Source organism: Agelaius phoeniceus, chromosome 8 (assembly GCF_051311805.1).
Source record: "Agelaius phoeniceus isolate bAgePho1 chromosome 8, bAgePho1.hap1, whole genome shotgun sequence".
In the NCBI taxonomy this organism is placed as follows: Eukaryota; Metazoa; Chordata; class Aves; order Passeriformes; family Icteridae; genus Agelaius; species Agelaius phoeniceus.
Window position 1 is genome coordinate 24,862,386 of NC_135272.1, and position 14,552 is coordinate 24,876,937.

General features: G+C 36.2%; 1 protein-coding gene across 19 annotated transcripts in view; it reads right to left on the reverse strand.

Annotated features, from left to right (window-relative positions):
• The window catches only part of ADGRL2 (adhesion G protein-coupled receptor L2), a 204,587-nt gene that overhangs the window by 50,642 nt on the left and 139,393 nt on the right, over positions 1-14,552 (reverse strand). For all 19 annotated transcript variants that reach the window (XM_077182315.1, XM_077182316.1, XM_077182319.1 and 16 more), the window contains one exon: positions 425-534. In XM_077182315.1, coding sequence (XP_077038430.1) covers positions 425-534 — 110 coding nt within the window. The remainder of the gene's footprint in view (positions 1-424; positions 535-14,552) is intronic.

The following is a 14,552-nucleotide window of genomic DNA, read 5'->3' on the forward strand; positions in this document are numbered from 1 at the left end:
GGGTTTTGCTGTGCACCCGAAGTCACCACAGCAGCAGGTAGCCTTTCAAGTAGATCATGATTAAAATTGAAGTCAATTCCTGCTTTACAAGTCTGTGAGCCAAGCCAATTTGTCAGCAACTGGTTGCGGGCAAAAGTACAAATTTCTATCTGGCCTATTGAATAGCTAATTTGAGTTTGTTTTCTGGAAAAACAGTAGCCTTAAAAGCCAAACACTTAAGAACACAGACAGACACTTGGCCAGCATCACACCATGGCTTCCTTCCACACTTTGTGAAGCTAATTGGAGGCCCTAGTCTGCAAGTGCTTTGCATGCATAATGGGTCCATGGGCCATAAACATATGCTTCTTTTCCATGTAACAGCACTCCAGCTTCAATTGTGAGGGCCAGAGGAAGTGAGCAAGAATAAAAAGATTATACTTACTGTAAGGAACGCATTCATACTGAACTTCTAGATATTTGTATGTTCCAGGACAAGGATCAGGAAACACATCTGACCCAGTAACTACTATACACTGTGTTCGGTTGTTGCACCTGTAATGGGAAAAGAAAGCAAGCTAATTAATTTAAAATTACATTTAATTTGCTAGTTCATGCTAAAGGACTACATTCAGTGCTAACTCTCTTCACACTTGGGCAGTTCAATCCATAAGACAACAAAGTTAATTAACACTAATTAGCCAAAGTCCAAAAAAAGACTTCAGGACAATATTTTAGTTCAGGCTCTATACTTAAAAATTTGGGGATCAATGCTATCTTAACTGTCCCCACTGGTAGAGCCGGCTGTATCAAGTACCAAGTTTAGACTGATTTGATACTACTGTTCAATAAAATGAAAACAAAATGCAAAGACTATATGATTGAAAAAATGAGCAATTTTGAATAATGTATAATAACAACAATGAGTAATTCCTTCCATCTTTAGAGACATGCATCCTGCTGAATGGCTTTACATCTCAGAGAGATTTTTCTTGTGATTCAAGGAAATGATTTTGGTTAGAAGAGCTATTGTCGACAAAAAACATTAGCATTTCCATTTTAATTATTTTAGGAGCAATTGATGGACTCTGTTAGGCTACAGGAAGCAGTAAAGAAAATTAATTCAGATGTATTTTTGAGGAGACTGAAACATAACAATTATTTGCTTAACAATGAAAGAAAGTGCATTTTCATACAAAAAAGAACTTTATTACAATGCCTCTAATTGTGAGGATCTACTGAACTTCATGTTTTTGAAAGGTAATGATAATAATAATAAAAATAATAATAGATTTTAGACTAATATTTTTTCCAGAACAAAAAAGTAAATACCCAAAAAAACAAATATTAGCTTGGAAGTTAAAAGTGAACAGTCACCTAACCTTGAAGAGATGGTCAAAATGTAATAGAGGAAAACAGTCACAAGGAAGAGCAAAAGAAAAAAAAGGGAAGGTCAGGGAGTTTGGTGACTAAAAGGGAAAGAGCTTGGCTGATCTTCTTAAGGGTTAGTTTTGTTTGTCAGCAAACTGAATAACAGAAGTCTGAACTTAAGTAATAGACTAGCCTTTGACTCTGGCTGTACATCAACTTCTCTATTGCCCTACTTCTTCCCATACTCCTGAATACCACATAACCCAAGCTAAAATAATCTGCCTTCTATCAGTGGCTTTCCCCAGCTGTACAGCACCAACAGCTATTAGAATAATTCATGCTACCTCATAAAAGGTAGAGCAAACATATTCAAAGAACACTATTATAAATGACTTCCTTTTTTATACAGTAATCAAACTAGCACAGAGCCAGTCAGGACATGCCGTGCATCTGTGCTGAGCAAACTCAGAGACAAAAACTCCCTAAGTTGATTAGTTAACTCTTCTTTTCTTTTTCCTCTTTTTTAAATTTTTTTTAAAAATTTTTTCAAGTTGCTTATTTCTACCATCATAAGCCTCATAATTGCAGAATTGATTGGAAATACAGGGATTTCTGTATATACACAACCATGGATACGTGGTGGGAATTCATCTCCCACCTTTTCCAGAGGGCAAAGCCAGAACTCCTGCATAGCTCTTGCACAAATAATGCCACCCCACTCCCACCCCAATGGCTCAGTCAGCTCCTGCAGGACATCAGAGGGTCTGGAACAACTCTGACACACCCAGTGGCCTGAAGCCCAGGCTGAAGTGGTGAAATGTGACCCAGCTGCTGAGAAAACCACTGTACTCAGTGTGTAAAATGTGAAAATGTGCCCATAGCCCCTGCCATGGAGGACAGAGTGCTGCTGCTGAGTGTGGGGTGTAGATGGAGGCTGTAGAAGCAGGAGCAGGCAATGTGGCCCCAAACCTCACAGGCCTCTTTGCAATATCCCCAGTACCAGGGGTTTGTATGTGCCACACCTCTGGTACACTAACCAGCATGAGAAAATCTGGGATGTAAGATTTTGTAACAAATTTCTTTAAATTTGCATTTCTTTAGCAAAAATCTTACGCTGAAGCCTAAGCAATTCCTATAAGACTTCTCCTAGTGCATCTTCAGTATGATGGTTTCCACAGCTTTGAGCTGTATGAAAATTTTATTTTATACTCAAATGAGCAGCAATTAAGACAGAATTATTTATTTGTTACAAAATAAAAACGAGTACATGTTGGGAGGAATTGCTTGAGAATGAAGCAAACCAAGGTCATATTTAGCGGTGAGAAAAAGACAGACTAATTTCCCTGTGAAGAGCTGTTTTCTTGAGTTTCATTTTCTCCCAGTAAAAGATTCATAATGCTGCCATCAGCCAGGAAACTGAGAAGAACTAACTTCATGTTAGGTTTTATCAAAAGGATTTGTAATAATAATTCAGAAGAAAATGCAGGTGTTTTTCTTAGTACAGTAAATGTCAAACTTCCAGCATTGAGTGGTGTTTACAGAAAATTGATAACACTTCAAAAACTTTTGACAATTCCTTTATGAAAGATTTCACCTGCTGTGCAGATGGTCAGCTTTTGCTCCCCTATGGCCAAGCCCAAGACCATTGTTACAAAACAATGAGTTATGCCCACTGCTGCAGTATACAGCAGTGTTACCAGGCCCACCAGCACTTCCCCAAGAAGTGGAATTACTTTAATAACTACATGAATAGTGTATTTGTGCTTTAAGTTATAGGTTTGCACATTCAAATCACTGATTTTGCTGCAGTGTTTGCTGTATTTTATAAAACCTGAAAAATTTACATACATCTCTAAGATTTCAAATTAAAGACACTTGGTTAGGATATTCACTGTTTAAAAAGCTGACATTCAGGTAACCATTTTTTACCTGTTTAGAGGTCATATTTCCATTAGAGTGAGACTTTTAAGAAAAACCAACAGCAACTATAGCAGCTGCCAATCCTAATTCATGGGTTACAGAGAAGAGATGAAGAATAAGTGAATTTTGTAGAGGTAGTTCTGAGACAAGTAATTCAGGGAATTTATATTACTGTGATTTGTTCTCTGAATAAATTAAAGCCTTCTGTCTACTGCACTGTTTTTCTCCGTAAAACCAGGGATACTTTGTTAGCTATTGGCCCATACCTCTGCTACTGTCTGCAAAAAAACATTTTACAAACTGGTAAGTGTTTCAGTTGAGGTTCTTAAAGACAAGAAGCCCCAAATTCCGTAGCACATTGGATAAAAGCGACTCCACTCTCCACAAAATAGCACTAAACAGCAGATTTTCCTATGTGGCTACAGATTATCAAAGCTACCACAGAAGAACTTCATGATTTTAAGAAACTTTTACTCAGAAGCAGTGTGTTTGAAGAAGTGGATATTCCACTGTTACAGCCTTAAATCTGAAGACCCATTTATTTTTTGTAATGAGCAAGCACCTTTTGTGTCACAGGATTCTCCAAAACAAGACTACTGTAGAAATAAAGTGCTTTGGAAATTGCAAAATTGGCCTAGACACCATCAAGGAAAAAAAAAAAAATCCAAACCTCAAAAGCCTGAACTGGCAAATAACTTGAAGTCTCTCACTCATTTTAACCAAAGTTATTTTTTCAACATGTTATATTGTTAACATGGTCTATCTACTCAAACTCTTTTAGAATTGTTCCAGTGAAGGTGTGATACAAAGCAGCTGTAATTCTACAAACTTAAAAAGACAAATCACAAATACTCTGGTGTTTCAGTGTTTGTAATCTGGTGTTTAATTTCTCTGTAGATTTTAAATACCATTTAAGTGTTCTGCAATCTACAGAATAGGCATACTTTCCCAGCATATGTTAAAATACAGACATTTTCAGGGTATTATGTACAATCTTAAAATTCATAGGATTGCACACTGAGAAATGTCTTCACAATCAAGAAGAATTCACAATATTCACAAAGATTTATGATGCAATGACTTTGTCATTTACAAGGAAATACAGCAGATTAGCAAAGAAGTCTGTATAACTCAGTAACAGCTAATTTAGGAAAGGTAATGTATGAATTAAAATTGAAATGCTAGTTAGGAAAGGACTAACTGTAGTAATGAAAGAATGATAATTCAGGTTCTTGTGCTTGCAGTGACAACAGTTTTGGAAGGGGAAATGCAGGAATTATCACTATTCTCATGAATGCAGGAGCAATTGTGTACTCTGACACACGTGCCTTCTGTATTTTAGTATGAATGAAGAAAGGTTACATCTTCATAATGCACATGCATCACTTAGAGTAATCTAAAAATCAAATGGAGTGTTTAATTAACAGTTACAGTATAATGTCTGAACTCCTTTCACCTCAGGAAGAAGACTGTGCAAATGAGGAATGGCCCTTCACATTTCAGATGAATACAGAAAGAAAAAGGAAAGTAAAGCAGCTCCAGCAGGGCTGGTATTGTCTGCTGCTCATGATGTAGCCCTGTCCCTGCTGCATCCATCCTGTCTGCTCAGCTATAAGGGCAGCTGTATTTTCCACGATAATTTGTTTGTATTTCAACTCTAATCTTGACTTGTACAATTCCCAACAAATTGCTTTTGCTTTTTTATTATTATTATTATTACCTTATGATTATTATTGCACTTTTTCATGTGCAATGTATGGAGATGAGATTCCATGTGCAATCTATTGTGCGAGGTGTTTTAATCAATAATCTTGTTCTGCTGATTAAGCAGGGGCCTCTGTTTTGGCAAGATAATGTTAGTTTCTCCTGTCATACTCCCAAAGCTATTGGGAATCTTCAGCAGATCATTAGATATGCTACAATAAAGCTTTGGTACATTCTCTTTTCTTTCTTAAATTGCTTCTTCACTGTCCTATCATTCCTCGTCACTGCCGGCACTGCATTATTATTACAGCTCCCCTGAAACTTGCACTAGAGCTATGTCTGCAGGCCATAGGATGCCATTTTCAATTGAAGCTTCTGCTTGAAAATATAAATTAAGAAAATTTCATTATCTCCTGCCAAGGGCCATTATTCACCATTGTTCTAAGGAAGATTAAAAACGCACAATCTATGGACTTGAACAAATACTCCAGCATTAAAATGAAAACCACAGTGTATTATGACTGGACCAGAAAGTGAAGCACTGGGATCTGAGAAACAGATTCTGGAAAGACATTAGCACTGCATGGATAAACCAACTGACTGAGGGAAGAGGTCATCTCTGTGGGCAAGTCACATCTGACACAGAAAGATACAAACAGATCCTTAACAAGTGGTTCTTGCAGTCTGCAAAAATAAGGTATGTATGAAATAATGTCCACATTGCAATGCATCCTTCAAATGCTTTTGTTTTGCATACACAACTTTGACAAAGATAGTAACATAAAAGAAACATCATGCTACTTTGAAAAGGATCTGGATTAATGTACAGGCAGAAAAAAACTATCAAAATAATTTTGGGTATTCCTAAAGCTGTATTTCTGTGAATGTAGTGTTTCCTTAAGTAGAATGAACTGCAAACACAGTCACATGTAATTCACTATTTAAAGAAAAAAATATTCAATATAAACCCACATTTAGTAAGCAAAATTAATTTTTAGTAACATTGTTGATGCATTAAAAAAACTATCTTGGTATGTTTTGAAACTTTCAAGCCAGTTCTGATGATATTTCTCTTTCAGCATATTGATTAAACACTTAAAAGCCAGCATGATGGCATGTTCCTGCATATCGCCTGCAGCAACCTGCTCAAACACCACTCGAGGCACGTAAACTCCGAGCTGCAGCACCACATACTCCATATGGTCTTCTTGTTCCTTATTCACCCTGGGTGAGCTGCAGCCTGACTGAAAAGATAGGGGAATATGGGATGAATGCACTTCATGTGATGACTTACACTGAAAAATTCCTGAACCTCATTACCAAGAGTAAGTAGCTGTCTTTACAGCTGTATTCCTAATGGTCTACAACTGCCATGTGGGATGTGGTTTTGCTTTTTTATGAATATTCACTAAACCTCCGCTCCCGCCATTAAATGCAAAGTTACAGATGTATGAAGACATCAGATATTACTTAAATGCTATGTTTTATTGCAAAACTTACACATAAAATAGAGAACTGAGATCTTATTTTAGGGGTGTTTTGGTACATAAGTATGCACAAGGAAATGCCACAGTAGATAAATTTAAAGGCATGTATTTAAATTCTGAGTTTCAAACCCACCTCAGATGCCATACATTATTATGTACTGAGATCTAATGAGTTAGCAATTTAAGCCTAACCAAAGCCTGGAAAAAAGACCTGCTGAGAAAATCCAGCCTTCTCATAAAGCCTGGCTTTGAAGGAGGATTGGCCAGCCATCACTGCTGTTTCCACAGCGCTCAAGCTCTACCCTTCCCATGCAGGATGAGAGTGCACTCATCCTATAGAGCCCCTAAGGATAGATCTATAATCCTGGGGCTGGCCTTTTCAAACCCAGGAAGACACACTGACAACATTGCTTATTCATTTGTAAGATTTTCTAAATTTTTTTTTCATTTTAGCCCCAAAACTATCATAGGGGAATGGGCATGCAAAAAGGAAATAGCACCTAGTTTACTGAGCTGAAAGAGGAAATGGATTTAGTGAGCTGTGCTTGGCAGTTTTGATTATCTAAAAGACAAAAGGAGATACATGAGCAGGTATGATAGCAGAATTTGGCCAAAGAGCTGTTGTCTAGAAATTGGTGACTCACCTATGACTGCTAAAGCAGTGAGGCATCCTACAGCTTGGTTTGAAAATTCATGAACTAGCCCTAGGATTTTCTGTGCACTTCTCAATGTGACCATTACAGTAATAAATCCAGGGGATTTGGATGAAAAATATTTGGGGTGAAGAAAAAAAAAAAGGTGGTTTTTTCCTTCCATTTTCTTTTAAAATATAATATTGATGATTTGTTGAATCTTCCTAATTACCAAGTAAACACATACAAAGAAGGTAAATAGTGTATAATTAATATTGTAGGAGAAGGTGCCCCATAGCCTTGTTTCCATTTGCCCAATAAAAAATTGCAATAATATTTAATTGTGCTTTCTTTATACAATGTAATCTTGTGGGAGTCTAAGGGTACACATTAAGCATAAAAACTCCAAATAGACAATAAAACACAGCATAAAATATGCAACTCCCATAGGCCTTTTCTTAGAATTACTTGGTCTGATTCACTGTCAATGAATGTGTATCAGACTTGTATGGCAAAGTAATTTAACTATATTTCTTGCTTTCAATCTCTTCTTACAACTTTAATACATTTAGTTATGACCCATTTGCCTTTTAGTATTCATGTCTCTAAGTTCAAAGCAGTCACTGTTAAAATGAGGAATCTTCTCACTTACTCACATCTAAGCTATCAGAAACAGTTTTTCTTGTTACAGTTCATCCTTGTTCTAATACTTTTCTTATTGGTGTAAATGCTATTATTATGGGGTTATCATTAACCTGAAACTGGAGCATCAGATAAAGCAGGGATAGGGAAAAAAAAGTGGATTCCAGTGGAGTACATAAGTCCTGCTTTCTCTCGATATTTCTGGGTGCATTTATAATCCTGCTTTTCTATCTCTACTACTTTATACCATGTATTCCAAAGGCCTACTAAACCAATCAGAGGTTTTGAGGAGATGACTGTAAATCAAGGACAGTAAAAGTAAGTATCAAAGATGCAATGAGGTGTGCAAAGTAAATGGAACAATCTCCTGGTGAGGTCTGCGTAGGTGCAAACCCAAACCCCGTAACAGTATGAAACAGAAGAGACCTGTTCTTTAGAGAAAATGTTTCTAATGCAACCCCACCTGAGGAATAAGAAATGGAAACACAGTAATTTTAATAATAATAATAATAATAATAATAATAATAATAATAATAATAATAGTCATATTATTTACATGCATGCATATTTGCAAGCGAGCTGCAGCATGGGATTACAGGCAGTGTACATCTTAGAACACCAACTAAGCCAAGCAGATCTGCACTGCTGAAAAGTAATAAGTTCAAAAGATCCAATTAAATGTTTCACCATTTAGACAAAATAAATAGCCTGCAGCTATGCTTACTTACTAATGAAAACTTTAGTAGTGCAGCATCGTTGTATCTGAGCAATTTGCAAAGATTATTCACACCGAATGAGCACGGTGCAACATCATGCCTCGTGCGTTGAGCAGGTTTCAGGGGAGAAACGTGGGGCTTTAAATAAACCCAGAGCTTTACGAAGGGGCATTTATTTCAGTGGCACAGTGCTAGAGCAGAGCTATAGAAAATCCAAGAGAAAATCCTGAAGCACAGTGTCTGATCCCTAGGAATAACACTGCAACAGACTTGCAGGAGAAGAGACTACCAGACAGAGAGTATAGGATAACAGTAAAAACCCTTTAGAATTCTTTTTTTGCAGCATGGTTGATCTTTTTTATCCATGGCTTGGCATGCACCATATTCATAACGTAGTTAAAAGTTATGTAACTCAAGACAGCTTCTGAGTCATTATTAAATGAGAAACTTGAAGAATTACAATATTGAAAACATGTAGCCTTATCCTTCACGTTAATTTGCACAGATCTGAAATAAATTTTTAACAATCACCCATTTTAATTACTAAAATAAGGTATTTTAGATGACAGGTATGATTTGTTACTGCAACTTTTGAAACAGAAGCCTTCGCACTCTTTCAACGCTCACACTTCCACCAGACCTCCAGGTCTGTGCAATGCAAATTCAGCTTGATTCTCTATGGGTCTCCTAAGTTTAACACATCTCTTCTGCATACAGAAAGGCATATTCAACAAAAAAATCCTATTTTGCCTCTAACAGGAAATTAAGATTTAGTCATTTATAGAACTGGCCACTGGGATAACCAGATTCCATAGAGTCCTTTGGTTTCCCTGTGCAACAGGCAGGCAGAGGACAACTTCACATGGGGCATGCAGTGGGCACAACCCTAACTCAACTTTAACACATGCATTCACCTTGAATAATTAAAAATATTATAGCCTGTATCAATTAGGAGAAATTATTTACAAAAATGTTCACCTATTGCAGTTGGCATATGGAAAAATGATCCTATTTTTAACAAGGGAAATGGGAAATCGCTATGGGATGCCCTACTTAGATTAAATTAGCAAGATCTTGTTATCAGACCATATAAAAGATACACCATAATAAGATGTGACCTTGCAGAACCTTGGAGCCAATCCGTGATTTTTCCCCTATAACCCTTCCTAATTATCTGCAAAGTTACAGACCCTTTTGTGGCAGGCTATTTTTCTGTGAATAGTGAGGGGTTTTGGGCTTTTAAATATTTAATTAGTCTTCTGAAATGAGAATTGTTGCACATGCCAACTGCTTCGATTTTCAAACTGTGTTCATCCTAATTATGTTCAGATTTAGATTGGTCATCCCAAACCTCTCACTCTTGTAATTATTTACTCCTTAAAGATCATTCAGCAGAGAAATATTTTTCACCCTTATGGTCTTTCTTTCCACAAATGGCTTTTCTGGTCCGTTAATTACCCACTCAGAGGATTAGAGTTTGTAATAATGCAAAAGATGCTGCATGTAAGATGAGTTTTACAGGGTGAAAAACAATAAATTGTTTTTTGTAAACCTGCCTTGGGGAATATCCCCTTTTTGGGTTATCATTTTCATCAACAGTGGCCATGTGCCCACTGCTGCATATCCACCAACTCCATAGTGCTGCAGAGTGACTCATTTATACAGCTCAACAGAACTCAGAGCAAAATGCTGAGCAAGAGGCAAAAGACAATTTGATTATTTTAAGAAATTTATAAAAGTGCAATCTGCTAGCAAGAAGGTACAGTCCTTTTTCTCATATTTTTACTGCAGATTTCATGGCCTTAAAGTTACACGTATTTAACTGATAACTAATAATAAAATTACAACTTTTCTCATTTCATCTGCTGATTTTTTCCAGAAGCGTTGTCCCTTGGTAGATCTTTAATCAACTCTGTAACAGTGGTGTCATTTCCTATTAAAATGTGTCTGAGAGTCCTCACTACAAGTACTTTCTCTTCTTCTGAGAGGAATGCCTGTCACAAAAGCACTGTTATTCATTAGTATATGAATATATATATTCCAGTGATGTCTGGATCTAATTATCATCTGGAAAGCTTACAGGACTTCCAGATATAGGACTTCCCCTGCAAAAACTATGCTGTTCTAACTTGGAAAGCACAATCCCACTTTTTCTTTGCAATCTGAAGTTAAGGGATTAAGTTACTGATTTGAACTGTGCACTCTCTGGTTCCTGGAACTTCCAGTTTTGAGCCCAAAGAAGTTTAGAGGACAAACTGCTTCGGTTTGCTTGTTCCCACATCTGCAAAATCCTGTCTATTCTGCAGCTGGTTTTTTACACAAGCCAAGCAGACTCACCCCTGTAAAACATTCATTAGAAAATTCACTGACTTCACTTTATCAATGCACAGATAATCTTTAATTGTGTCAAAAATATTCATGATCTAATCCTTTTACGAAACTGTCTACCACTGAAGGAGTCTCGTGTGCCTGCACAATTAAAAACCGCATGTTAGCCATACATAATACTGTGTTACATTTGATGCAAATCCTTTACTATTGAAATAAGCACTGGGCTGACAGCAGGAAGTGGCTGATAAGAAAGCAACAAGGCACTGCTGATGGCATTCATGATAAGAGAGCTCTAACTCATATGTGTTCTGTCTACAGTACATTACCCAAAGTGCTCCTGTTTTAAATGTGACTCCAGGAGGTGCTCTTTTGCTGTATCTCTGTCAAAAAGGCAGCAAAATTATCCAAGAAAGCTAAATACACAAAGTAAATTATATTTTTCATACCTACCAGTGATGCTGGCACCAGAATAATATACTGAAAGCAATATCACTGCTGCTACCTTCTAGATGAGAAAACACCTACAGTTTCATGAGTGTAACAGTAGAGTTGAACTCAATGTCTGTAATAAATTCAGTAAACAGGGAAAGATTATGGGTTCAGAACTGTCACGTTATTGCTACACTTACAATTCAGACTAAAAGAAAGTATTTAATAGACAGAGCACAAACTCTTGAGTTATGGCAAAACAATTTTACAGTGCTGCAAAAATGTGTGTATTAAACACATTTCCAAATTGCTCCTTCATTATATAGATGTATATCACAAGAAGCAAGGTATCTGAGAAGCAATGCACGGTAAGGTTTAAGATCGCAGATTACTACTAAGAAAGGAACATAGACGCCTTTGCACCTACAACAGCAAAATACACCATCTTGCCAGATGAAACATTGAACAGGTTGGTGTCACTGATGAGTAAGATGGAGGATGCTTCCTACAAGGTGTTCAAGGTACATGACTTTGGTCAGAGTAGCTTGCCCAAGTAAATTATTTTTCTGCCTAATTTCTTCTCTTGTTTTTTTTTTTCTGTTTTGCATGTGTATATGTGTGTGTAGTAGAAGAATTTGAAATTCAAAGGTTCCTATAGCTACTGTATTACCGAGTAAACCTGAAAAAATGGCTTTCAATAGTAAATTTGTAGCAAAGCTTCTGTACTACAAGTGGATTGTAAATCAGGTTGGAATGGAAATAAACTCCTCATGGTAAGAACCTTTCCTTCCCATTGATATGTCTACAGTGGGCTAAAAATATCCTGAATATTGAGTATTCGGTCTATGTAACACTCTTAAGACTGCATTAACTTCATTGCAGTAACTTGTTTTATAGGCTCAGTTCATCATGACCTATAAAATGTTAAGCTGAAGTGCTTTAAATATCTGCTAACACCATGTGCAAGCCTGGGAGTACAAGGCACTGTGCTGTGAAGCGGCAAAGACAGTGCTCTTCTGAGAAAGTAGCACGCACTCTTATGTCACTGATATAAACAGGGTAAGCCTGCTAAATAATGTATGAAACAGGCAGCCAATCTTTATATAAAGCAGAAATTCTAGTTGAATTCTTTGTGTGATTTTATTTTAGTAGTATGACATTAGTTGTTTAGATTGCTTCCTAAAAACCATAGAAGCTGAGTGTCATACTAGACTAAAAGACACACGTGCAAACTCCTTTCATTCACAGTTATTACATGAAGGGAAAAAAAATAAAAAACTTCTTTCATTTGTGGTAGTAGTATTTTTGCTAATTATTGTTCTGCAATATGGAGAAGATAAAATGGAAAGAGGGAAATTATCTATGTCTTTCAGTAATCATGGCCCATTTATTAAGCAATTAAATCGCAATTTTATTATTAGAGAGGAAAAAAAAATGCTGTAAAATAGCACCATTACTTGTATCTTTGATCCTTAAACTCTTCCATTTCAGCAACCTCATTAATGTCAAAATACCACGAATATGGCCATGCCTTTTTAGAATGTATACTCTGGGCACAGGCAAAATCTATGGGATTCAATAAAGAAGACTTTTCTTGTTGAATACAACTAAAAGCTTAATTGAGCCACAAAGGTCAGAAGGTTCTTTTTATTGTAAGTAGGAGATTATTCTGTGGCAGAAAGACATTTACAGAATATGAGATCTGCTAATTTCTCTACTACTCTGTAGATAGTTTTTAATTTTTAAACCCTTGTTACTCTTCTATTTCTTTCCTCTGAATTAAACATCTTCACTGTAATAATTTTTAAATTCCATTTCCTTTGTGTTACTAATGAAAACTTTTCACTTTCATGGCTACTGCCGACTTTTAACACTAGAAAGTACTCATAATTTACTTACATATATTTAATTCATATTAATCTGTCCTAATTTATGATCTATACCCTGCTCTGCCCATCTTCATGTACCTTTTCCATGTCAGTTCTGTTTACTAAGTGATATTCAACAGATTTCCTATAGTGCAATGAACCTTAACAGGCAGCTTTTAATTGCCTTGCGTAGGAAACCACATCACTATTAATTCCACAGCAAAAGTATAAAATAAAACTATTGCTTCTCAGACTCTAGAGCAATTAGACCTCTCGGCTATTTGGCTAACTCTGCTTCATGATACCCAGTGCAGTTAATTATATTTTTTGATGTTAATAGTCTCTGTCAGTTTCAAGCATAACTCCTCTTTGATGAATATTTAAATTATATTTGAATAAAAAAATAATCTTGGTTACATTTCATATTCAGCAGTCATCACAGCTTAATAAAGGTCTCCTCAGAAAGGGTTGAGATAAATGGCTATATGAACACATGTATAAAGTCCTAAATCAACTTATCAGATAATGTAGCTGTTTTGGCTAAGTATTATAGAGGTTTTATTGGGGTGGGAGGAATTAATAGGTTTCAACTATTACATTATTATTCTATATGAACTAAATTTGGTGCAGCAATATATAAGTAAATTAGAACTTTTTAATAATAAAGTTCTGACTGCAACTGAACCAGGAACTTATATTGGCTAGACTAGAAATATGAAAACCATGTAAAATTCATGCAAACTCATTCAAGAGGACACAAAATTCAACTGAAAGGTGCTGAAGGTTAAGCAATGTTGTCTCAGTCAAGTTCTCTAAAAAATTAGCAAATTACTAAGAGAGGCAATTACATACCCAAAACATATAGTACGTGATTAACTGGGCTAAACAGTGTGCACACCTAGTAAAGCTCATTTCAGCAAGCAGAAAAAAAAAACCACAAGAAAAATCACAGGCTGAAGCACGTATTTTATATGAAGCTCAAATACACAAGCAACAGCATATAATACTTAAAATTTTATGTATGTATATGTACAGTTAGTTACATTTATTTTCACCCCATGAATAGCAAGGAAAGACTGATGAGTGTGTATATATGATCCTGGCAGATAAGAGATATGCTGACTTAAGAAGAATTTGATTGTGGTTTTGCCAATAATAAAGGAAGAAAACTACTTGAATATAAGATATGAAAACGCTAAATAGAATATCAAGCTACACCCTAGCAAAATAATGAATCCCGTATTTTTTGAAGCAAACTAAATCTAAAATTTAAATGTAATTAGTTGGTATGAACGATCCTTTTGTTGTTTCCTTTGTAGCCTGTCCAATGTTGCAACGACAGCCACGCGCCCCTGTGTTATGTGTTTGCACGTGTGTAGTAAAATCTCTTCTGCAGGAAATTAAAATAGAACACACTGCAAAATGATGATCAAGTACCACTGACAGCTATTTCCCCTCACCTGACTGCTAAGA